This window comes from Phalacrocorax carbo, chromosome 1, assembly GCF_963921805.1.
Source record: "Phalacrocorax carbo chromosome 1, bPhaCar2.1, whole genome shotgun sequence".
NCBI classification, from domain to species: Eukaryota; Metazoa; Chordata; class Aves; order Suliformes; family Phalacrocoracidae; genus Phalacrocorax; species Phalacrocorax carbo.
In genome coordinates, this window is record NC_087513.1 from 81,724,764 (window position 1) to 81,751,940 (window position 27,177).

Here is a 27,177-nt window from a genome sequence, read left to right on the forward strand (position 1 = left end):
GAAATAGCTAAAAGTAGGGTTAAAATTTTAAAGCTTAATTTAATTGTAAAGCTAGTAAACTCCCAAACGATGCTGAGGTCTACTCAATGATCTGTCAAACTTTTTTGGCATAACTACCTCGCTCAAGTGTTCCTTCTGTTGTCTTCCTAAGGGATACTTTGGGTTTGGACAGAGTTTTTGGTCCTGTGTTTGTACAGCGCTTAACATAATGGGAGGTCGGTCTGTGAGTGGTCTCATAGGTAGTCTGAGGGAGTCTGTAATGGAAGCCTTTTTCTTTCCCCTTTATAAGTAAAACACTTGTTGCAGGATGTGCTTCCACTTCCAGTTATATGCGATTGGCTCAACACTTTTGACTCTGGAAGAAAATCAATATGTGCTTATAAGAAGTAAGTTTCATGGTTTTTAATAAATGAGATGTGGCTGTGCCCCTGATTTAAAATGCAGTGTTTTAGGTATTTTAAGAGGTTTTATTTGTTTCCCCAAGTAAATGCCTATATTATATATATATATATTTTTTTTTACTTACAGAGAAGTTATTCCTTTTTTGCCATTATCCTGTATAGAGTAATTGACAGTTCTACATGTTAAAGAAGCAATTTGTTTATTTGGCTTACAATGTTAACTAAAGTAGTGGATGTTTGCTACTTATAAATGAGGAAAAAAGCTTCCTGGAATCAGTTTTGGCACTTCTGCCATCACTGTAATTGCTATAAAATTATCTTTATGCAATTAGAAGTGACACCTGATATAACAATACCTACTGTGTGTCTCTGCCTTCCTGTCCTCCTGGGAGTCTGAAAGCGATGACTTGACCTGGGATGTATTTTCTCAAAATAATAAATAGAGTAGTGCATGGACCAATTAAAGTATGTAGAAGAATATATGTCATGGCATGTTAATTAAATAGTTTGTATTAAAGTAAAATGGCTGAAGGTGCATTAACTTTTGGAAACCTTTAGCATTCATTTTCTGACTGAAATTTGAGGGAAGATTATTTCATGCCCTGTGTTGAAAGGTGAAATGGGAAAGAGCAGGAAAGACATTGAAAGCACCATGGTAATTAACCTAAACACCAAGACCAAGAGGTGGGTGTACCCTTCTGTCATCCCACTAGGTTCAGATTAAACTTGACTTTAGCCTATTTCATATATGCTATAGAATCTGCCCTAACCTTCCTGAGATCTCTATATATCCATGCTTGAACGTCACCTTCCAGAAGGCACATCAGACTCCTGGGATCACTAGCTCAGCTTTATGTGTGTGTTTGGACCTGAGTTTTTCCAGAGCTGTTTCAACACGTATCTTCAAAACTAGCAAGGAGGATGCTGAGCCTGTGCTGTGAATAGGGAAAAACAAAACAGGAGAAGGATGTGAACAAAAGTAAAAAGCAAATAAACAAAAAATACAGATATATCCATGCTTGCATAAATCCTCAGGCGCTGTTCCTTCTAAATACCATGCATTTTTCTGCTAAGCAAGAGAAAGAAAAAAGAATATATTCTGATTGCTTTTGTCTGATACAGAATAAGCATAATTTTTAACTGTTTCTTGTTTTCAGAACAATTTATGACAAGTATTATGTCAAGCATTCAAACATAGATGAGCAAGATAGTCTTTTTTTGTTGTTGTTCTTCTAAAGATAACGTCTTTGGAAATGGGCTTGCAAAAAAGTGAGTCCAAGGTAGCTTTCAACTCTGAAGCTGTTCAAAAACTAACTTCTATTAGAATGCAATTTTTGCAGAGTTTTTGCCCCAGTCCAAATGGAAAAAGAATTGGACTGCTAGAGCCATGTCTTTTTCTTTTTTTTTTTTTTTTTTTTTTGTTGAAACAGAGCGCTCAAATTAAACTTAGAGGGTATTTTTAATCTGTAATGTAATTTATATAAAATTCCATAATTTTTGGAACAGTCCAGTAGGCGACTCCCCCTCCCCCAGTCTCTGCATCTGCATTATCAAATTGCTTAGATGTTATTTTGGAATCTTATAGTATGTGGAGGGTATTATCTTTTATTTGAATGCCAGATATGGGGATTGAGAGTTTCTGTGAATATCTCTGCTTTGATTTTCATCCTGAAGTAAATACCTAGTCTTCATGTTTATGAAGAAAAACTTGTAAATACTAATCTTGAGTGTTAGATAAAAAACCAAAAAGCATTTGAGAAAGAACCAAATACTATTCTAGAATTTCCTAGTTCTTGTATTAGTCTTGTGATTTTTTTTTTAGGATATGTATTGTATCCCAATATGTGGGCAAAAAAGAAGGAGCTAGAGGCAAATTTCGTGATCTGAGCTTCTCCCCCCCAGTGTATATTAGATGGCTGCAGGAAAAAAAGGGTGGTGGTGGGGAACGCGCATAAGACACAGATCTGTTGATCACATAATGGTGCCAATTGTTCTCAGCGAGCAGTGAATGTTTCTGCGACTTAATTGTCCTCCACAATGAGTAACATGCTCTGTCTTGTACTAGGATAAATCAGGGTTTCAGAAAGAGACACACGTGACTTTGTCTTAACGATCTGCTTATTATTAGAGTTGTTTCTTGCTGGGCATTAGAAAAATGTGCTAAATAGAAGTCACATCTATACACAACCTTCCTCTTTCAAAAGTGATTTAAAACATGGAATAAACATTTAAGGTAAAATCCTGGCTCCCCTTGGCACAGTGTAATGAACCTCCATGGGCCAAGTCTTCAATCTTGGTGACTAATCTTCCTAGCGGAGACCTTCAAAACCTTCCGCTTCTTCAATGGGAGCTGGCATCTCTGTGCAATTTCGTTAAATTCATAGCACTCTTCCCCATCTTTTACAACCGTTTTGTTTGTGTGCAAATATTTCCTGACAATAGAAAGAGTATAGTAGCATTTAGTCAGAGAAATTTCCTTTTTGTAGCCTGTATTCAAAAGACAATTAAGTCAATGAGCCTGAAAACATATATCAATATTTTATTAAGTGAAGGCCAATATGAATATAGTGATTGAATCTCTGGTAGAGATATGAAAGTTGAAGTCCCAGCAAAGTGGAGATCAACAGGAAAATAGATTTTAATGGATAGGATCGCCCTTGCTGATTGGTATTTCTGGTCACCTGTACTTCATCAGCACTAATATAACCTGGTTTTACGTCAAAATAACTTGTTCTGGATATGAAGAGTTTTCATTAGGAAATTATAATGTGATTTTTTTTTTCATTACTTATAAGAGCAGCTAACATCTAGCATTCTCTTGCTAAATGTAACTGTAAATTCAAGAGAGATATTTTAAACCAATAAGGCCAAATAATTTATATTTAAAAACGTGGAAGGATCTGGACAGGTTAGTAGTTACATTATGCTACTTGCGCTTTTTATGAATTTTGGTGGTTTTATGAAAAACAGATCATGTCTAACAAACCTTATAAATCTTTAGTGAGACCACAAATAGTATTAATACAACATATTTAGATATTTAGGCACCTTTAAGATTTGCCATTTGTCATTTGGGTGACTATAAAACCTGAAATGGTACAAAAAAACCCCAAACCAGCGACTGAGTGCTCGTTGCATTGATTCTATGTGGCCAAATGATAAACATCCCTCTGAGAAGGTTTGTTTCTGGTAGAGTCTTGATAGCATCTATCTCTGCCTATTTAACACGGTGAGCTGGTAGAAGATGCAGGTGAGGGGAGGGAGAGAGATGGATCAGATGTATGCATAGGGGTAGCAGCAGTGTGCAGTGTTAGATATTTAAACCTGGCTCTAGCTCTGTTTCTGGTCTCCGGAGGGAGCTAGAGGTGAGCCATGTAAACCATTTAAAATGGAGAGAAATGTGCTTTAGGGAGACAATCTGGGAGCTTTGTTGATTTAACTTAATAAGTGGATGATAGAGAACTGGCTTGAACCCTGTCTGGACAGGTATGTGGAGAAAACATGGTAATGTTTCTTAAGTTTTCACATAATCCACTGTCTGAAGACTGCTTCTGGGCTAGCTGAAACCTGAGTTACAGCATGCATTGTTAGCATGGTGTGGCATTCATTGTTGGAACAGTTTACTAACTGTTGTATAAGGTAGAAATGTTAAATGAACCCTTGTGGTATTCTAGTTCGAAAAGCAATTAATTTAGGACAATCCTACAGGGGTCAGCCTTGAACACAGAAGCTCCAGCTGGCCCTGGATGCTGTCTCAATTAGGCAGTGGAAAGATGTTTAACAGTTGCAACCCTGGATGGAAACCTGTGCTCTTGCAGAAGCATTTCAGGAAATCTGTTGTTAGTAAACTCCATCGTTAGTAAACCTCCTAGGACCTTAGACGAGCCCTGTGTGCAGAGCAGAAGACATTAATTAATTTATCTTTGCTTACATGCTTGTGGTGCAAATACAGAAAGTATTGCTTCTGTCTTATTACAGAAGGGGAGAGGGATGAAATTGCTTCTCAAACTGTAAAGCAGCAGCACAGTGTCTGTGTTTGCTGCCTTCTGTAAAGTCAAGGCCTCACTCTGCAAAAATAACCACTTACACTATTTAACTCTTACGTGGCAAACTGTGGCTCTTACTTCTATTGTCATAACTGCTGAAGTAAGTGGCTTTATACTGACAGGCAATTGGTTTTTAGGCACAAATGCATGGGCACTTACAAGGTAGGTGATTCAAACTCAAGACATTAGCTCTAAGAACTAACAAATCAAGATATTAGTTGTAAGAACACACACACACGAGAAAGATGGCTTTCCTCCTTTTTTTTTTTCTTTTTTTTTTTTTTCTTTCCCAACTATCTACCTACCCTAAGAGGATATTTCGCATCTTCTGGCCATTCCTGTTTACTTCTGCTCCTTTCTCAGTACGTCAATACTTTCCCATCAGAACAGATGTAATTGGTGGATATATACAATTGGGTGCATATATTGGTGTGTATTTGTACATGCATGCATTCATGGTGCTTAATCACTTTGGGGTTAATAATAGACTTTGATTCTTCCCCTTCCTGCCTGAATGGAGAGCGCAGTGGTGGGGCTATTTTGCCTGATGTCCACTCAAAGCTACATTTCTGTTCTGTTGGCCACCTCCTGCCTTTGCTCCAGGATCACCAATCAATGGTTATTTTTATTTATTTATTTTTAACTGTAAATCTTACAAGCTTACCAAACCCCAGATATTCCAGTTAAAAGACCGACTGAGGACATTTCCCATATAAATGAAATTTGGAGATCTTGATGAGTATCTGAGGGTGACTTTGGCTCATTTAGTAATAAAGTACTCTATATATGGTGTTACAAGATGAATTGCTACTGCAACTGTTTTACAGGCCCACAGCCCAGAAATGTTAGCTAGTTTTATTTTTCATGGTTTCATTTAAAGACATTTTTGCAGCCAGGCATTCGGACAGATTTAATCCCAGAGGGAGGGATTAACTGCTTTTAACGCATGGATTTTGAAAGCTAGCATGATGTCATGCAGAATTCAGACTCTCATTTTCTCTGTTATCTTAATGGAAAAAATTCCCTCGCACTGTATATATATATATATATATTTTTTTTTTTTTCTTCAGCAACCTAATGGTGATATTGTGGTGGTTGACTGCTTAGTGTCTGACGTCAGTGATGATGTTCAGGTATGACAAGGATGCTGAAATGTTTGCTTTATGTGGACCAGGCTAGATGAATAGAAAGCATCCATGGGGTAATTGTGAAGTTGGGAAAGTGAATAGCATGTATGGATTGAGTACCCTGCTTACAAAATCTTGTGCATGTAAGTACACTGTGTAAACCAGTGAGGCCAGAATTTTTACTAATTGGGGAAAAAATAAGAATATGAAATCCATAATTCTAGAGGAGGGGTGGGGGGAAATTGTTGAATTGGCCTTGGCTGACTCCCTGTATGCAGGGAATTTCAACCTAGGGGTGGAGGCTTAAGGCATTAACAAGCAAAAGAGAAAGTGCAGCAAGCAACTGCTGCTGCACTCTTACAGGAGGACACTGAAAATGAAGGATTCCCTCCAAGGCTGTGCTGCTCTGCCATAGGATCATCCCCTTCCTGGGAATGCCAAAACTTGTATTTAGTCTCCGAGAAGTACAGTCAGGTGTATATCCTCAAGGTGATACCTAACTTATGTTAGGGGCAATCTGTCCATCGACCAGGAGTAAAAGAATCTCTCCTCTGCCCTTTCATTCAGCTTCTGGTAACTTTTTCTAAGACATGGGAATTTATGAGGCTTGGCTCTTCAGCTAGCACAGACTAGAGTAGTGCCACTGGCTTCAGCAGAGCAGTGCCAGTTGGCACCAGCTGAAGATATCATCCTTCAGCTATAGTGCTCTTACTTCCTAGAGATATAACAGGGTCATTGTACAGGAGGGGGCATATTTTGCTCTGATGCTGTGCTGAAGATTGCTGGGCTTACAAGATGCAACTTGGCTCATAAGCTCCTGTGTCAAGGCTGCTACATGGGAGGTGTGTAGTCTGGTGGTCTGGCAGCTATGCTGAAGATCTTTATACAGGGTAGCACCAAAGAGCCTTGCTTCACTTGCTACAGCCTGAGGACCTTGGGGCTCAGTTGACTCAAAGGATAACCCTGGGGAAGGCTGTGAAATTGGAAGTCTCACAATCTTGCCACCAGGAAGGAGTTCAACTGGTTAGTAACAAGGATTATCTTTAATAATGCCCTTGTGTGATGAGTTGCAGAGTTAGGAGGGAGAGCACCCAAGTGTTTGTTTGGCCTTGTGAACTTCCCAGCATGTGAAAGGATGTCTGGAGGCTGAGGGGTTACAAATACAAAATGTAGGTGGTTGGTGCCTCCTGTCCTCTCTGAGGAGTGTCTTTCTTTAAACCACGTATCATTGACTGTACCAGAAGAAGGAACTGAGCACTGATGACCCCAAAAATGCACTGAAGCCCCTGCAATTCATACAGGGCTAGAACCAATGGCACTGCTTAGTTTTCCAACTTTCTGGGTCTTTCAAATAAATGTCGCTGAAACTTTTGCATGCAGCAGTGCAAAATAATATAGTCCTGTTCAGGCAGCTGCCACAGTGACAGATCGTGACTCCAGTTTTCTTGTCGCCGTGCAGCTCAGCCATCTATCGTGCTTTGCTGGTGAGGCCCTGCACAGCAGAGAAGTGGTGAGAGATGATGTGCAGCTCCAAGGGAAAGCGGGCACTGCTACTGCCCTGCTCAGGAACACGGGGCAGCCTTCTCGGCAGCCCTCATGGGTATCGCTTGCTTCTGGTACTGTACTGTGCTACTAGTGCATTTCTAATTTGCTGTTTTGGCCACATCAGCTGTCCATATGTCCTCCTTTCTCTTGAATATATGTAACTGGCTTGTTTTCCCTACCCTTACTTATGCCCTTAAAATGTGTTAATGAATAATTTTGCAGTACAGATCTCATTCAAGGCTTTTCTGCATGGGGGAGGTCAATATGCCATTTCAGCACTAGTGTACTTTGTTCATCTACCTCAACTTCGTCCTTGAAGGAGTGCAGTAGACTAAATATTCCAAAGGAAAGGGTTCAAATACAGCATTAAGTGGGCTTTTCCAGCTGATATTCTCATGTGGGTTTTCTGGGGGTGTTGTCCAACCCCATCCTGGACATGGAGAAAGTAGGAGGGGATGCAAAAGTAACTTTCCTAAGCCTGTGCCCTGTGTAATTTCTGGCCTGCTGCTCTGAGCTTTCAGAAACTGTCACAGGATACTCCTATCTTCAGAACTATTTGCAATGATTCTGATTTTAGCTTATTCATTTTTGCTTTTGCTTTCACTGTTGGGTCACTAATGGAAAAGGTAATGTGAATCTCAGCTGTGAAAAAACACTTAGACATATCTCTCTCCCTTTCTCTCTCTCTCTCCCTTTCTCTCTCTCTCTCCCTTTCTCTCTCTCTCTCCCTTTCTCTCTCTCTCTCCCTTTCTCTCTCTCTCTCCCTTTCTCTCTCTCTCTCCCTTTCTCTCTCTCTCTCCCTTTCTCTCTCTCTCTCCCTTTCTCTCTCTCTCTCCCTTTCTCTCTCTCTCTCCCTCTTAACCAAAAAGTAGGATTCTGGTGTCTAACAGCTGTTGCTTAGGAAAAGAGTTGTAAAAAATTAGGTGTAATATTAAAAGATGGGATTTCTGCTTTCAGCACTCAACAGGATGAAGACAGCCACAAGCTCTATCTGATTCACCATTTGGTTGCTGTGATTTGATCCATCCCTTGGACCAGCCTGTCATTAATTTGTCTGACTCCTTTTTGACACAGTGACCTGTGCTGATGCCTTCCAGTTATGTGCTTTAAAGGCAACTCCCTGTGAATTTAATTGACTGCTCCCAGACTTTACACTGGGAGAAATGATTAATACTTATTTCTTATTTACCTTCTCTGTGCCATTTGTGATATAGTACATGCTCCTCATGCTCTCCTTCTTTGATTTTCTAAGATTGGAAATTTCCTCCCCTTGCAGAAAAGTTGCCTCCTACCTCTAATCATCATTTTATCTTTTCTTTTTCTGTCCTCAAGAATTTCACTGATTTTGAGATAGAGTGGCTGAAAGCACAGACATTATTAAAAATTAAAGTGTATTATGCATTTATAATTGCACAGTGATGTTCGATCGTTGATGTGGTTGGTGGTTTTTTGTTTTTTTTTTTTAACCCATTTCCTGTGTTTCTTTCACTGTTTTGACTACTACTGAGCAACGAAGCAGCATGGCTTCCTTCCCCGTGAGTCTCTGCTTAGGAACGTTATGCTGATTCACAAAGCATGTTGTCTGTTCCCACGTTCCCTACATTTCAAAGTACACTGTCCTTCATTTGATTTTGTTTTTTTGTGTGGCATCCGAGGATGTGGCATTTGGGATTTCAGTTTACTCAAGATGCTAAAAACACTTTTTAGACCTCAGAAAAACAATCAATGGCTTTGCCTGCAGAAATTAAGTGATGCTTACAGAAACAAACTTTGTCCAGAATAGAGTACTTCAAATCCACATGCTTATAGCAGGGCCAGAATCAGGCAGAAATCTTCAGATCAGTCGGCTCTGTTAAGATCTATGTGTTGACATCCTAGACTGGTTTGTTTCCCTCTTAAAAAAACAATTTTAAAGAAAATTTTGTTACTGAACTTCGTTGGTGTATTTTCCTTATGATTAATTTCTTTTACAGCAGATGCTTGCATCTTTCAAATAGTCTTAAAGTGGCATCCTTTTTTGTTTCCGTGGCCTAATCTAATTTGCCAGTTCCAAACCACAGAATCAAAATTCAGTATTGCTAGGTTTTAGTTTTCCAGTTTACCTATATCAAGATATTTTGGTTGTTTTCAGTTTGTTTTAGTGTTTTTTTTTTTGTTCAGGCTCTGTATGTTTCATCACCGTTCCTGCAGTCAGTATTGCAGGTTTCATAATAACAGGCACTTTGCATACATGTCTGTGTAACACACTCAATGACAAGAGTGGCATGCTGTCTAATGCCTCAGTACATATTATCATATAAATGTTAGGAAACATTGGACTTGTTGTATGTGACCTAGTATTTGAACACAGCAGCGAAAAGCAGTATTATGGATAATTTTTCTCAGAAGTCTTTCTTACTCTGTTCCGGGAACTGGCTATAGGGGGCTTTCCAGTAACAGTGCATAGCCCTTTATGTATTTCCTCCTGTGCCTTGGATGTATTATTTGTAAAATGACATGTCAGATCTACACAAGCATCACTAATATTTGTATTGGAACAAGGTATGGTGTCAGCCAATAAATGTGCTCTTTAATTACCATTTCCTTTTTTTGGGAGAAAGCGGAGCCAAAAGGGAAAAAGGAAGTTTGTTCTTTGGGTATCTAGCTCAATTAATTTTCTTTGTTATGTCCCCTAAGGTCCCCAAGACACTTAAGAAGTGTCATGATATCTGGCTTATCTGAACCATCTATTAAACATTGGCAGTGCGAGTCACAAAATGTCCCCCGGCAGGACCCAAGGCTGCGATCACACAGACGAGCGCGAGAGTCTCAGTCCAAATTCAGTAAGCTGCCCGCCTGCAGCCTGCTCCTCTCCAAAGCACCTTTCAGTGGGCTCAGACTTTCAAGCAGTTTGCACTCTCCCTCGCTGGCCTTCCAGATAAAGATTGTCAGGGTGCGAAGGCAGCAGCACAAAAGCTAATAAAGGAAGACCTTCGCCATCCATCATGTTTACAGGCTAAACAATCCTGTATTGTTGGAGAACTGGCCCCTTTTTGTAATAATGGTAAAGGAATCACTATGGAACAAAACAAGCAATGTTTCTTTTTTTTAAGGGACTCTTATTCTATCTTCTGTATGTGCCAAACAAAAAAGCATGAATCAAAGCTACCTGTTAGATTTAGATTTTGCAAGAAGTTACCAAATGAAGGGACTTACCTGGGGCTCAGGCACCGCGAAGACAAAAGACCATGGTGATAGGAGATCTTATTCCCCATATCATGAATAATACTGGGATTCTTGAAAGGTTTTGAGAACATCCCTTTGTGATCAGTAAAGCCCAGGCTCTCAGAGGTATGCAGGTTTTTAGCCCGTCTTTAGAGAGTCATGTCAGGTTTATACTGGGGATTTCAGCAGGGTCAGAGCCTCCATACTTACTGGTTCCTCTATCCAGAGGGTTCCAGCTTTTGCTGTTTCACCCTCTAATGCAGAAATGCTGAAGAAACAGTTTTTAAAGCTTTGGCTTGCACATTTTTTCCCATAGATGTTACTCCTTTGCAAGCGCAGAGGAGCACTTTGGGCAGAAGCCGGGGGCAAACGTTACTGTCCTTTACCGGTACTTTATTGCAGCAGCAGGGTGCTGCTGTGTTAGGACTGCCCTGTGCTGGAGGCATGTCTGTCAGAGCACAGCAAAGGCCGTGCCTGTGGTGGACGCCAAGTTTCTGCACACATGGGACATTTTCTTATATGTTCTCCAGAATCTGCCCACCTGCTGTCAGGTGTGGACCTTGCATTGCCGTGAATGCGGTTGGGGCAAACCTGACTACTGCTGTAGAAAAGGCAGGAGCATCTGGCTGAGAATATCCTCATGGAAAGCGTTCATTTCAAAATCTTGTTTTCTGGCTTTTCATGTGGAAAGAAATAATTTGGTCTGTGGTTTTGTGTTTTATTTTTGGTCACTCAGTGGTTGTAGCATAGCTCTATAGCATTTTAACATGCAGATATCAGAGTTCATACATGACAGAATAAGTATGGCTAATAATTTATTATTTGTAACTCCTCAACCTAAGCAGGGTCATCACCTAAATTATCTCAAAAATAATCCGTCGCCATTCTGCAAATATCAGCCTGGTCATCTGTAGAAATCATAAGGGAAATTACCTGCAGGAGGAAATGATGATATTAGAGTACAGGGTTTTTTATTATGTTTGGGTTCTTTTTTTTTTTTTATTTTCTGCTTTCTACGAACTGTGTACTGGGGTTGTACTCATTTTGTTCTCAGAATTGCTCATGCAGAAGACTTACACGCATGCTGGGGACTCTCAGGAGGTGTATTTTATTGTTTTGCATTGTTTTTCTTGATTTAAAGCAAGGACCTGATTCTGTGAACTAGTGGCAAAATATGATTTATGGGGAAGCGCATTGCCTCCTAATCCCTTTGTTATTACTAGTAGCTACTGAAATTATGAAGCATGAAGAATTGAAAGTAAGATGTCATCTGCTCTGCAATTTTTGCTCAGTGCTGTACATATTCCCATAAAGCTTATGCCCACCTCTGTAAATGAGTATGTTCATGATTAACTTGTTACCATGTGTTGTTCCAGAGGGTACCTCTACAAACCTTTGCAAAATCAAGGACCAAATGTGTTGACCTAATAGAACGTGACAAAATTCAAATGTGTTTGTACCTGGAGAAGACAAACAGGTCATTACTAGCTCTGAATTGTTTTTCTTCTTTCTCCTTTAAAGCAGTTGTTCACAGGAGAAAATACTACTTGGCTCTGTGGTCTTTGAGGCGTGGAGTGTTCTACTATTCCTCTTTAACAACAGTCTTTCAAATAAATGTGCCGCCTATTGGTTCAGCCAGTGAGATGTGTCACACACACACAAAATATATTTCAAAGACTTATCTGTCATGTAAGTTTTTAAAACTATTTCCCCTCATTGTAACTTTCTGGCAATTAACGTTACTGATTTACACGATAGCAATTTAATCTATTGTCTTGAGAATCAGAGGGATGTGACGTTTGGTCTTTATCTTTCCTTTTAAATGAACAAGAGTTCCTGGCTTGTACAAAAACAAGAAATTTCAGCCCAAAGCCATTCCAGTCCTGTCTTCTGAAGGAATACAGGAACGATGGTGTTCTAGGCTATAGGTGGCAACTGGAGGAGCTTCTTGTTCGTGTGCAAGAGGAATCTGGCACAGAAGAAGGTACACTTATTTCTAATTAAACCAGTGATAAAATTATAGAGGGGTATATACTGGCAGATCTCACTGAGCATATTTGGATTTGTTAGTGGGACCTCCTTTTTTAGAATTGGGGGAAACTTCAAGTCTGCAGCTTAGAACAGATTGGGAGGTGGAAGGGGGCTGAAGAAGAGGGTTTTATACCCTTTTTCCTTTCCCTGCTTTGTAAAACTGAGGGGTTAACACAGAAAAGCAGTATCTGGTTTGGTCACAGTAACACAGTGCATGCACTAAAAATACACTATCAAGTGTGTAATCTGAGAATAATGCCTATTGTTTTCTTTACCATTATTTTGTAGTCACAATCCCATGCAGTTGCCACTTCTTAGCTGTCTTGCAGAAGTAACAGCCTTATGTCAGATTGTCATTTGCAGTAATATATTAGACTGAGTTTTATAATAGATCTTTCTTTTCCTGTCTCTTGTAAATAAGGCAAACTCAGCATTTATTTATGTGGCTGTGAATTGAACCTATGTAACTGACATCAATAAGAAGTATGCATCTGTAAATGGAAATCAGAATTTGTCTTGCCAAAATGTGTTGTAGCCTTTACTGGAGGGTTACTTTAGGGAAAGGTGTGTCTCATCTTCTGGCATTAATATATTAAGTATGGTATATTTAAGCTTCTTTAGTGGCTTATGTGATCACTGGAATTAACTCACCTGGATGGAGCTCTCTAGAGCTTTCATCCACTAACTGCTAATGTCTTGCCACAGAAAGCATCTGTAGTTCACTATCTGCATGACACTCATACCCTATTATTATTTTTAAAAGCCTGGCAGTACAGGAGGTAGTTTATAGACATATGGAGAACAAAGGCTGACATTTTGGTTGTAGAAAGCAGGAGCCGACACTAAAACTGATTTTGGAGAACGGAAGTTTTCATACTGGGTGAATCTCTGCACAACTTCCTCCTTTTACTTCTTGCCCCTTATCTTGAACATATTATCACCCTGAAATCAGAGGATTATAAGCATGTGGTTATAATGGCCTGCCAGCCAGACCTATTGGCTGGTGCAAAATATTTTTCTTTCCCTTTGCGAATGTTTGGGCAGGATGCAAATCTTGTGCAGCAGAGATGACTTCTGCTGGGGACAACTTGGCTAATCCAGTCTGGTGTGCCTCTTCATGTTGGGTTTTCTGGCAAATAATGCTGTGTATTGAAGGGCTTTGTGTGTGCAGTGTATTAACTCGGGTAACTCAGAACATGTGTATAAGTTGGGTTGCATTTCCTGTGGAGGTAGCCCATATTTCCCTGCAATGAGAAGTGAAAATGGGAACAAAGAATAGTTAATCTCCTAGATTATCTGCTTTAAAGAAGCATGGATGGGTAGCTGAATTACTGTGAAAGTCTGCATGGATTATGGCTTTCTGAAAAGTGGTAGAACCTCAAAAATAGCTTTATAAAGAACGGATAGAAAATGGTGAACAAACAACCCAAACTAAGAATGTTCTAATCTCTCTTGATTTTTGACAGATGCTCCTCTTGGCAGTGCTGCTAACAAACCTACTGCTGGCCATTGCAATACCAGGTAGGAAAACATGTTTATTTTCTGATGTCTAGGAACTATAATACATTTTCACCATTTCTTCTCTAAGAGTTTTTTTTCCCCTCTTTTTGCCCAACTAATCCTGCAATCCTGGATGAGGCAACATTCTTATCATGCTGTCAACATTGGTACAGTTACTTCTTTTGGCTCATCTTGTACTGTGTTGAGTCACAGACTCCTGAAGTCAGTGACGCTTGGATGAACAAACTATAGGGCTTTGCTACTGCCTTGTTGTTCTTAATGGGATCGCAGGCAAGCACAAATGAATGAATGCATGGCATTCTTTAAAGGATCAGGACTGATATTACCCATGCAAGGTTTGGGCCAGTAGGAATAAGAGAAAAAGTTGTATGGGCTGTCATGCCAGACATACAGTCTGCCTAGAAGCACAGCTAAAGGTCTAGGACATGGAGTGATCAATGGTGATAAATGCCAGCAGATAAATTCCTGAACTACAAAATGTATGTTTTACAATGTAAGTTACGTTGTGTTTTGATATCCAGGACCATCAGTTTCTTTGCTTCAGGAGTCATCAGTTTCCCGTTGCAGCCTTTTTGGGAATGATCACATCAAAACATTTGATGGTTCTTTCTACAATTTTGCTGGGGACTGCAGCTACCTCCTTGCTGGGGACTGTCACAAGCACTCCTTCACACTCTTAGGTGAGTCTGGGCAAGATACCAAAAAGTAATAAATAAAAAATGTTGTAGGGATGAGCCATTGCCCTTGTGCCAGGCTCTGGCACAGAGAAGAAGAGACAAATGGCTTTGCCCTTTGTCAGATAGAATGGACCACTGCGTGAAAGGATCTTAGTTGTTTTTCTTTTTTTCTGAAAGCAAGATTACTTTCGAGGAAATTCTGTCACTTTGGCTTCTGTTATCCTTTTGTAATATATCTGACACATAACTAAGTTGACAAGGAATTGAGACTTTCTTACTGGCTCTTCTAAAGAGGAAAATTGAGACCTTTTTTAATTTTGAATTTGCTAGAGGCTGCTAAAGCTGAGTACGAGAATTAGAGCTACACGACCCTGTAGAACTAATTTTACCTGTATGCTAAACACGCCAGTGATTAACATCCCATCCTGCAGGACAAAAGGCCTTTGAATTAGCAAAAGCCCCTGAAGTGTTATTCTTGGGGATGGACAACAGATGATATGAGAACCAAAACTGTATGTTACTTTCATACCAAACTGTTTTGGCAGTTATTCATATATTAACTAATAATAGTTCTGTGTTCGTCATAGTTTAAGATGACGTTTTACTGACTATGAGTAAATTGAAGTAAACTGATCCCATCACTCTGAAAAGGAAACATACACCAATTTAAATAATTTTCTTCCTCAGCTTATCAACTCGGTATAATTTTTTGTATGTAGAAGAACTCACCAGCATATGTGAAGTATGAATTGTTTGTAGTATTTTATGTGGTCAAATAAATCTTAACACTCCCCCTCACTGCATGAACAGAGGCTTTATTTTTTTATTGGGCACATAAGCATGGCATATTTTTTGGCGCCTATCTTAGCATACGTATGTGGGTTTGTTTTGGTTTTGGATAGCTGGCTGTGAAGTGCTATCTGCATTGCTGCGTAAAGTGACCAGGTCTGGGCAGAGCTAGCTACCTCAGAGTGGGAGGTCCAGAACAGGTGGTGCATTGTGCAAGGAGATGCTGTAAATTATCTATAAATTGTCTTATCAAGAACAAAGATATCCAGGCTCAGTTCTTCCATCAGTTCAATGGATTCAACTCCCTTCACTTAACACTGAACTATGGGTTGTTCTTGGAAGGAAACTAGGAAGGGAAAGAGCAGGGCAGATCATCAGGCACATCTCTTGTGGAAACTCCTCCAGTGTGCATGGCAGGGTGGAGAGTTCCCTGGCTAGAGACAGTAACAGGGAGAGTGTGAGTCCACAGCCAGTGCCAGGTTATCCGCCTGCCGGTGGTTGATGCCAGCCCTCGTCCTGAGACTATCTGTTTGTTTCATATTAAACAATTATGGGATGAAACAGATGGATGGCTTTTGAAAACGTTAGGTGATACACTCCCAGCCAGTGTACTTACAAGTTGAAGTCCTGAGTCCCAGAACTAATATTTACTTATGTCTTATCTCTTCAGGTGACTACCGGGATGGGGAGAAAACTGGTTTCTCTGTGTATCTTGGAGAATATTTCAATCTTCGCTTCTCCTTAGATGGAGGTGTGATGCAGGAAGACAAAAGGTACCTGTGGGAGCAACAGGTATTCCAGCAGAAAAAAGCTGATGTTTTTTGTGTGTCATATTCTGAGAAATCCCTATTTTTCTTCACAGGGTTTCTATACCTTTTGCCTCCAATGGCATATTTATAGAGAAGGAGGCAGGTTATTATAAAATATCCAGCGAAGAGCATGGCTTTGTGGTGAAGATTGATATCAGTGGGAATATTCAGATACTCCTTCAAGAAAAGCATTATAATATGACCTGTGGGTTGTGTGGCAACTCCAATAAATTTGCTGAAGATGACTTCAGAACTCAGGAAGGTAAGACTATGATTCACTGACAGTATTTTAATGTACGTTCTGCACACCTTTTCTGATGGGTGACTCAAAACAGATTTTGCTGATCCAGCAAAATGTTTCCACAAAACCTGTCAGGTACCTCATCTTGATGTCCCTAAAAGCTATCTGACTAAGTTCTTTCATCTTCCTTTCCCCTGAAAGGGAATTGCTGTCGTATCTCATTCCTGAGTAAAACCCAGAAGTCTGAATGTAACACTTTTAGAAACCTTGAATCCTGAAATACAGAGATAAAGCTACAGTTTAAACCATGTACAATATGGTGTGTGGAGAGACCAACTAGGAGAAGACCCAGCAAAAAAAGATGTGAGGAACACTTGTTGGTTCAACTTTTAATTTCGCACAAGTTAGCTAAGTGGGACTAAGAATAGGTAGTGTTGCAATAGCAGAATATTAAATCTTGGGGGTTGGTTCTCTCAGGATTGTACTTGGATTGGGAGTGAGATGCTGTTCTATAAAGTGGTTACCTTTTAATGACATTTCCTTGTTTGTATGGGCTGTTGGGTTGGAGGTGCACCGTATATCACAGCAAGTCCTAATGAAAGGGAGACACAAGACTGCTTTTGCTGCTCTATTCACCTTTATGCAAAGTCTGCCAGTGTGAGTGAAGACTAAGAGATTTGGAAAAGCATTGACTATGACTTTGAAGGACTGATCTTGATTTGTGGTATTTCAGAGTGTTTTTTAATTCTTAGCACTTACCTGAACAGGAAAGACTTAAGAGTATAATTAGCTAATACATTAATATGTTAAATCAATAATGTAAAATATGTATTAAAAATAAATTATATAGAAAATAGAAAGGAAGACAAAGCAAGTTGGAGAAGAGTCTGGCAGTGCTCCAGATGTGTGGCTTGCTTACACCTGGGATACAAAAGCATAGCTTCAATATACCGAAAAACCCCGATTTAATAGTATCCTAAAATGATTGATCAGCCCTTCAGCAATGTAAATAATAAGAAACGAACTCAGCTCACAGGATTGCTTGGCAGGGCTTTGTTACCTTGATGTCTGAATGTGTGAGAGCTGAAGTTTACATCTTTTTCTTGAGACAATAAATAAGAGTGAGGCTATTATAAAAAGCAGGAGCAGAAAAGGAGACTGTATTGCCTTGCACTGTTCAAATGTAGAGGATTCCCTTCTGCTGCTTATGTTTAAATGTGTTCCATGCTGTATTTGTTTAACACGCCTGAGACTGCATCCTCACTCTTAAAAAAAGCGACACAGATTTCAAATTGCAATGAAGCATATGGCAGGGTAACTGCTTGGAAGAGTTGAAAAATAATAGAGAAGATGGCAGAGAACATGCATAGCTTTTCCTGTATGATGAAGGCCCTGACTTCTGTAACCTGTATGGACATATACAGATCTGTGATTTTAGCCTGAAGAACAGAACTGTATCGCAGCAATTCTGCCAGATTTTACTCTGATACAATAGACCTTTCATTTAAACTTATTTAGAAGGGATTAGAATGAATTATGTTTGAATTTGTTGTATCAGTGAGGGACATCACTACGCTCACACGTTTGTCCCCTTGGCAGCTCTTCTGGCAGAGCGGTTCATATGAGCTTTTCTTAACTTACTCCAAGTAAAATTGCCCTTTGATTAATTAACTTTTTTTTTTTTTTTTTAAACCTCTAGAAGCTAGCCTTTAGTTGAGGGGCAACACAAGCAGCTGGGAGAGGCAATGCTCTTTATATGAAAGATCTAGGCAGCCTATTGGTAGCCTATGAAGCAGTTTACCCTTTTCTTTGCACTGCAGTTTTTATTTGCTCTCCTTTTAAGTCTGATTAGATCTCATAAAAGTCAACCCAGCCCAGGATGTGAGCGTGGTGTAATGACTTAGCAATCTGAGGGGACTGAAGAGTTACCTTAAGGTTGCTGGCAGACTGAACTGTCCAGTTGATGTGTCCATTGTTTCCTGTTAAAATATTGGCATATTTTGATTGAGTTCTGGCCCTCAGTTCTAATCTGTTAAATATATTTCTGGACAGGATTTGTATTGATAATGTATACAATAAGAACTTTGAGCTTCAGAATAAAATGTAGTGGAAGCACAGTGCACAAAGGAAAGACATCTAATATTGTTAAGATTACGGGCTCTCATCTGGAAAGCCCTGGGGAGCACTCTGCAGGTCTGAATGTCAGAGTTAAAGGAAGAGACATAGGCCTAGAGGTTATGCATTCAGGTACTGTGAGCTGTCACGGATAGAATCTAGCCCATAAATGCTGTCTTTCATGTGGAATCACAGGTTTTCTCACAAAATGTTTTCAACAAAATGGCAATGTTTATGTAGAAAACAAATAAAAACATGATTTTTCTGTATTTTGGATATAAAACCAATTATAGCTTAATAACACAGAGGGTAGGTTTGCTTTGCCACAGTTTGCTCCTGTGGAAGTGGATTACGATATAGAACTTCATTAATTATATTTGGATTTTTTGGGAGTGGTGGTGAGATAAAAGGCAAAGCACCTGCTGTATTATTGGACATTACCACTTACAGCAAGTAAATAAAGGAGGAATGAAGGAAAAGGTGTTTAAACTTAGTGAACAATGTAAAATTGTTTTTCCTTTGTCTTCATATATTCATACTCATGTTTTATAATCTATTCAATCATTGTCCTTGTCATGGCACTCTTATGACTCCTCACTCTGTTTTGGTGTAGAAACTGAGAACAGATACAGCAAAATTAGAGGATAACACACGCCACTTCTGTATATGCTTTTGATGCTCACTTATTGAGCTGCTGGAGGTCTCAGTTATGTGACTCAAGCTATGATACCCTAACAAATTAACATTGGTAGGACCTGGCTTTGAAGGTAGTGGCCTTAAGGAGTAGCTCCTGAACCTCAAAAAAACCCCCAAATTCTCCCCATGATGTTTCAGAGCTGCAGACACACACTTTAATTCAGAGGATGGGGTGCTGAGTCACTCTCATTGACATAGTTGGTTACTAAACTAGTTCATCCTGCAGAGAAGTGCTCATGTCCTGTTGAGACTTACAAACAAGATTGATTATATTGTACGTGGTTGCTTGTTTATTGGATATGGCAGCGAAAACAAGCCAACTGCCCCTTGAGGGTTTGTTCTCACACTTTAAGCATAATGAAAATATAAAGTTCTCAAAAGCTTTCCAGGGGGCTTTGTTTTGGTTTTTTTGTTTGTTTGTTTTTCCCCTAGATCCTAATGAATGAGTTGATGTCTCCTCTGCTTTTTCCTGCCAGCTAGGCTCTGGTCCTTCATAGCCATCCAGTGAATGCTTCCTAGACTTGGTAATTGAACAGGCCCTGTTTTCTGACATGATCATACACTTCTAACTGGTTGCCAGTCTTTGTTCATATCAGACACATGAAGTTGAGTCCTTTCCAGATGCTCAGATATCTATTTGGCAACCTTCACCCTGTGGCATTTGAGTGTCTCACGATCATTGTCATGAGCATTTTACAACTGGGGATCCAAAGCACAGGCCAGAAGACATGACTTACATAATACTACAGAAGAAATCTCACACAACACAGGGCAACTTGTTCCTGAAATCTCCTCAGGGCATGCACACGTGAGCAAGTGGCCAAAACCCATAGCCTTGCAGCATGCTAGTGGTCAAAGGGCGTGCTCTTAACCCGCAGAAAGTGTAAGGTGATTTCCCCCCAATGAGAGAGGTTGCAGTGCAAGCTCATGGAGCTTATTTGTGTGCCCATAGCCTCGGTCTTTGTCTTGTGCTCTTATTGTTGAGCTCTCTCACGGTGACATTGCTGTGATAGGTGCTTGAATATCTAGGCCTTCATTGAAGTTTATTTGTGCGAAAGAGCTCATTCAAGTCCAACACAGGGATATTAATCCATCATTTTGTTATTTATGCATGTTACACATTCTTAGCATTATGGGAGAAAAAAACCAACCCCAATTAATCCAGCATCCCATTATGCTTTTCTTGGCACTGGCAGGAAGCATGTTTCTGGGAATCTGTCTCCAAATTACAAAGATGTTAATGATAAAACAATATTCATGGCTAATTTTCTATAAAGGCTTGATATTATGAGCCTGCTCCAGCTGTCAGCAGCATATGGCGGCCTTTTAAGCTGCTGAAATACAGAATATATGATGCCACTGGAGAGTGAATATAGGTTAAACAGGTAGAAGCAGGCAGTATCTGCAAGTAAAAGTCTGATGTTTCAGGTAATGTTTTAATTCCAGAAGTAGTATAAATGCATATGACTGAATATGCAACTTCCCTGTGTGTGGTACCTTTTATCAGAAGCTTTTAAAGCATGTTCCAAACTCAGAGTGATGCTAGTGCAGATATTTTTTTTCTTTTTAACCTAAAAAAAGAAACAAAAGATTTGGTCATTCTGAAATCCAAATTTCTTGGCGTTTTAAAGGATATGAGTAATTTGATTTTAGGCAGGTTTAAAGTTTTTGTTTTGCCTAAGTAAATAATCTCACTTTCTTTCTTACATTTTATTTTGAAAGCAAAGGGCATAGATTCACAAGGGAATTTAGGTGTCATTTACAAACAGTACAGATGAAGAAGACTTGCCTTGTACCTGTCTTCATTATATGATGTGTGTCTGAGATGCCAGAAACCTGCATTCATAAACCACTCTGCTCTATTCAGAGTTTGGAATCAAAGTTAGACATTTTTGTTGTATGGAGTGTGCCTTCACCAATGTGCTGTAGAGTTCTGGAGATGGCTTTTTCACTCTCTTGTGTTTAATATTATTAATTTTATATTCATTGAACCAGAGAGGGCAGGAAAGATTTTATAGCCTATGACTTCAATATTTCAAATAATTAATTTGGTCCAAACTATGAATCAATTTTTGGTCAACCTTTTGCTTGTCTGGAACCATGTACTAAGTGATGTAACACTGTAAAAAAACCCAGACACCCATCCCCCCACCCCCAACTTTTGTTCCACCTTCCAGCCCCCCAAAAACCCCCAAACACAAGCAAAAAAAACCCCAAAACAACAAAACAAACAAACAAACCCCCCCAAAAAACCCAAAGCCAAACCAACCAACAACATAAAAATCCCTACAAACCCCAAACCCCCATTGCTTGGGAAATAACCTGTGAAAGTTTTTACACACCTCTACTCACAGTACTGTAGTGTCTTGCACAAAGTTTTACATATATTTTACAGGTGATTTAATAGAGCCTAGGAGGGTTAACCTGGTGGGCCTATGGCCATATGAAAAATCTGCAGGAGGTCCAGGGAAGGAGGTCAGGGTTCCTGCCTCCCACTCGTGTGCCTTGAGTGCAAGACAGTTATTGCTAATGCTTCGCCTTGCCTGACGGTCAGTCTCAAAGTAAAGAACCAGCATATTGGTTTCAGATTTCAGAAGGAAGTGGTGATTTTGAGACCCAGATGTCATAGCGAACACTGATTTTTCTGTCGAGAGCAAACATCATCTATCTGAAAATCAGATAAGTGAAAGCAACTGTTCTCACCAGAAAAAGGGGGTGGGTTACTGGGGGGAAAGTCTTGCCCAAAACATATCAGTGTCGTGTGTGTTTTGGTTTGCTTTTTTTTTTCTCCCCCACCCCCTCCCCAGAGATAGAGGCATAAGGGCAGTAGTTAGAGACTAAACTAAAGCCGGAGACCAACAAAACGCCCCTGGAGGCCCTACCTGCTGCTCAGGTGGTTGGTGCGTGGCCCTCTTCTGGGGGATGTTAGCAGGGTTATCAAAGCAGTGGGATGTTTCTGGGATGTAGAAGGTGAGGTCTGGGTTGTGCTTTAACAGCTGCCTCCTGAACATATCTTGTATCCTAGAAGGAGACTGCACACTGACTAGCTGGGGACAACTCTCCCTCACTACTTTGCTTCCTGAAACCTCATCACATAGATCAAGTATTTGAGAATGACCACACTGATCAATAGGGTATGTAGTGCAGAATATGGGTTGAAGAGTCCTCTCCAAAATAAACATCTGTAGAAATAACTTATCCCCATGACCTATATTTGTCAAGCAGCTCAGTGGCCCCAGAGCCACTTCATAGTTTCATGTTAGAGCTCTTCTGATGGCCAGTGAAACCTCCGTGTCCAACTGCTTTTCACCTTTCCAGGAGTATGGAGTGCATCTTACTGTGTGTTCGTAAAGCTCCTTATTCAGGGAAAATACAGGTACTCTGAAAATACAGGTTCCACTGAACCTGTATTATGGGACGTAATTAATGATATTCAGGGAAATACCATGCATCTTTAGTGACTGCATTGTTTAGTGTTGAGGACAAAGTTTCTGGGGAAAAGCAGGCTAGCCAATGTGTATGCAAAGTTTTGCAGCACACTCATTTTAAAGTCATAGTGCCTCTCCCGCCCTTTACCTGTTGCCATAAGTCATTTAAGGCTACACTGGACAAATCACAGGAAAAATACACTCTCAACTGATCTCTCTTCATTCATTATTATCCAAGATTTTTACTACCGTGCTGAGAAAGTTTACCTGGGGCAGGACCTTGAGCTATTGAGCAAACCAAAATCAGTCAAGTATTGCCTGTTCCAAACAGCTTGAAGCTTAATTTAAGGGCCCCAGGACTTTGCAAGGAGGAAGGCTGCTCTGACAAGGTGTTGGCAAATAGCTTGTGCCTGTGGAATAGTCTGCTAATATACAGACAGGCATTGAAACAAGATGGTTAGTAAAGCGGATTTAAAAAAAACCCAACCAAACCACAAAACCCACAATAGTTATGAAATTATTTAGTCTGAAAAAAATTTACTTGAAAGTTTTAAGCGGAAGAGTTAAAATAGTATACAGGTGTTGTATAAAAGAACTACGTAGAGGTATAAATTTACAAGCATCACAGAAGAAAAAAGGTCTAATGGGGGAGAAATTAAAAAACAGGTAACCAGAATTTCAGGGCTGATAGTTGTCCCAGCCTTCAGATTTGAACTTGTGGGTAAATGAGGATCTGGTGGTACCTGCTGGTGGGAAGCTCAACACGGACACACTTTCAGAACCAAAGAAACAATGCTTCAGAGCTAAGCCCATCTCTTACTTTATAACTGTTAGTGTAAGACTGCATTAGTGCAAATAAAAGAGGATGTATTTAATTTGGCACCTCGCTTCTCATCAGACTAGATTTCATCATTACTCTAATCTTTACAATCTGTGGTAAGGTCAAGGGTTGCATTCTTGTTTTTCTTTTCTTGTGCTCAGTTCTGGCTGCAGAGATGAAAATTTCATGCCTTTTACTGTTGTCCTTCCCTTGAAGTCTTCCTCCTTTGACATCTGCTATGGGCCTAACATATGCTACATTTATTAGCCCCAAACTTCTACTTTACAAAAAAAAGTTTACTAAAGGCTACTGGCTTTATTACACCTGTTTTAGCATTCTTGGTGTAGTTTTCACAACTACCCTTTGGTTTAAAACAGTTTTGGTGTTCAGTATATTCCGTCTGTTTGTACTTAACGTACAGCAGGTAGCTCAATGACATTTTCATTATGTGTACATATAAAATATGTTATAAAATATAAAATGGATTTAAATATAAAAATATTCTATAGATATATTTAGGGAGCATTTATTTTGTTTTCCAGTAACAGTCAGGGTCATATTTCCATTTTTGGGAACGAGTTAACAGAGGCAACTGATATTGTCCTGTGTTGCATGCGAGAGTTTTAAAAAGCAAAGTTACAGAACTAAGAAGCTGTAATTAAATTAACTATTTTGTAGCAGGTACCCACAGAAGGACGCAGAGGTAGTACTTCTAATCAGCCAGGCCACGGGAGGCAAAAGGGGGAGGAGGGAACATTCCCTTTCTGGGAGGATCCCCCTTCTCTGAAGGAAGGAGCAACAGAAGCAGAGAGTCTGCTTGCATCTCCCAGGAAGTGGCAGCCATACAGATTAACTCATTCAGTTTTGCTCTTGTGCAAAGTGAGTGCAAATCTTGCCAAAACTGTGCCAGGGGCTGCTTCTAATATGTCAGAGAAGCGGGTTTCAGGACAGCTTACACTGTAAGATCATGGGCCCAAGCAATTATGGTGTATGTTAAGTTTCTTTACAAACAAGATTTATTTTCAGACAGAAGGAGAAAATCAAGGCTAGCTGGGATCAGGAATGCCAACACTTTCATTGCTTAGGGAAGCAGCTTAATTTTGTTTGCCTCTTTAATGACTCCTATTTTTTTTGAGAACTTCTAAACATTAGGAAAATGTGTGGGCATGCTTAGGTTTCTGCAGGTTATAGCTGACCAGCAAATAACTCCTACCGTGTTCACGCAGGTGTGAGAAGTACTGTGAGCTGCCTTCTGCAGGCTTTAGTCTGTCTTCAAGCTCAGAGAGGTCTTCTACAGGAGTCAGTCCAGATCACTGAAAGGGGCTTTTCTACAATCAATCTGTTTGGAATAGAAATTAATTTGAAATGACAGTTTTTATTTTCAAAACCAGCTTTCAGCAGCCAATCACATAGGTAGTAGCCAATAATGTCTACTTGTTGCTCAAACCCCTAAAGAGCTGTGTGCTTCTCCTCTTCTTCATCCACAGGGACCCTTGTGGGAAACAGTTACGATTTTGCAAACTCCTGGGCTTTGCACAGTGAAAACAAGCGGTGCAAGAGAGTGCAGTCTCCAAGCAACACCTGCAATATTTCATCTGATATTGCAGAGAAGGTTGGTGCCGCAAGATACCGGTCTGGTTTCAGTCCACCCCTAGCTGAAGGCAGCTTGCCTGCCCTTTGGCACAACAACACAAATGCTTCCTTGAATCCATGTCTGTACCTAATGTGTTCCTCTGTCAGCAACTGCTTAGGGTGCAGGGCACAGGAGATGATACCTGTTTTGGGTTTCTAAGGTGCAGTGCAGTCTGAAATAGCTATACCGGTCGCTGCTGTCCCTGCTGTGCTGGAGCAGGGTGTACGGCTCCTCATCCAGCCTGGTGGGAGTTAACCACAGAGCTGGTGGTGGCCATATGTAGGTCCCTGCTGTGGTGCAGCAGGGTCAGGTACAGGCAGAAGGTGGAAGTGACACATCTGCAGTGCATGCCTGTGCCGTCTGTGGGGGCTCCAGCCTATCTGTGAGCCAGTGTGGGACTGGACACAGGATGCAGCTGTATGTAGTTCCTGAGCTGCTAATTATGTGCCCTCTGTGTAGGCTCTGGCTGGTGCTAGCAGGAGGATCTCTGCACTGGACTACCCAGTGCTATAAAGAAGTAACCTCGGAGCTTGCATGTTATGGCTGATGTCTTATTTACTGCAGTCTTAAGAAAGACACAGTTTACTGACTAGTTAGTGAATACAGTTTTTTTTTCTCCTACTGCACCTTGGCTTTCTAGAACCATAGAACAGACATACTTCCCTTCCTCTCCCCGGCAAAACCCCCAAACCTAATACACAAACATCAAACAGATAAAGAAACCAAGAGCCCATTTGAGCCTGAAGTGTGAGTTGCTGACAAAGAAACTTTGGTATTGGGAAAGGTGTGTTTAAGTGGTGCCTGTAGAATGAGGTTGTTAATTCCCCCTCTGATTCTGCCAGCAGAGCAGCATCAGTTACAAAGCCTCTGTGGGCACCACCACCACAAACAGTATGTGAATGTGTCAGTTCATGTCCCTGAGAGTCACCAGAACAGGGAGATGCTTCGGCCAGGCTAGTTTTGACAAAGGAGATGTTCTCTGTAGGTGTTGCAAAGGCTCTGTGACACCAGGCTATTTCCGTTGCCAGGAGGAGGAGGAGGTTTCTTCAGCTATGCTGAAGATAGTAGCTCTGATTTGTTGAAGAAACACAGAACTGCTTGTCTCAGCCAACTCTGTCAACCCTTCTCCTGCATCAACTTTTTTCCTCTCCTCTTTCAAAGTATAAACATGTTCCTTGTTTCCCTTAGACACAGGGCGGGTACATGTAGATGGTCACCAGCTCAGGGAGGAAAGTAGCTTTGCATATGTACTGATTGCCTGTGGTATTGCAGATTATGACTGTCATGGTAAATTGAATCCTCATCCATTGAGGGTTTGCATCTGATCTCATGTACTCTCCTGTAAATCATAATGATCTGGGGGGTGCCAGGTTTAGATTTATATCAGAGTAACTGAGGCCAAAATTTAGGCCTCAGTTTCTTGGTGTACAAGTCCCATGGACATATCCATGTTAAACAAGGCTCAAATAATTTCTCAAGAGTGGTAGCACTTCCTGGAACATATCTGCTCTACAGCTACTTTGAGTGCTGGTTTCCTAGTTTCCTGGAGAAAGCTAACAAAGATTTGGACAAGCCTGCAAACTTCTGACTAATTATACTTTCCACTAAGCTTTTGGATGGGTGCGCTTGTATTAGATATGTTCTGAAAATCAGTGCCTTTGGAGGGACAGGATTGCGTTTTAAACCTGGTTACAGCTCTAGAGCAGGGCTAGTTCTTGCAACTGGTTGTGGCCGCTGGAATTTTATCTATTCAGGCAAGATTAATGTTTAGAAAATGTAAACATTGCAACTGAGGCCAGGGAGAGGCATGTAGAACGAAATCTTGTCTAATGGGTAGGCTGCAACTAATGCGAGTTTTATACAGATCACATTAAATATTGATGCTTTGTTGGATAAAGTTTGCTCTCCCACAAACTGGATGAAATGATATTCTCTCTTGTGTGAGTTCATGAGCTCACAGCATTTCACATTGGCTTAATTTATTCATTGTGCAAGAATAAAGACAGTGCTATTAATAGAAGTTCAGCCAAATGAGTGCCTGATGAAGAATGTAGGGCTTTTTAACAGCATGCTTTGTTTGCTTGCTTCAACTTC

The 27,177-nt window shown here is 40.3% G+C and overlaps 1 protein-coding gene across 1 annotated transcript in view; it reads left to right on the forward strand.

Moving 5' to 3' along the window:
• The first annotated feature begins 12,178 nt into the window (after positions 1-12,178).
• The window catches only part of VWF (von Willebrand factor), a 140,722-nt gene continuing 125,723 nt past the window's right edge, over positions 12,179-27,177 (forward strand). The window contains exons 1-6 of the mRNA XM_009513179.2: positions 12,179-12,307; positions 13,821-13,875; positions 14,397-14,555; positions 16,012-16,114; positions 16,204-16,412; positions 24,938-25,062. Of these exons, the coding sequence (XP_009511474.2) occupies positions 13,821-13,875; positions 14,397-14,555; positions 16,012-16,114; positions 16,204-16,412; positions 24,938-25,062 (651 nt within the window). The 5' untranslated portion in view covers positions 12,179-12,307. The remainder of the gene's footprint in view (positions 12,308-13,820; positions 13,876-14,396; positions 14,556-16,011; positions 16,115-16,203; positions 16,413-24,937; positions 25,063-27,177) is intronic.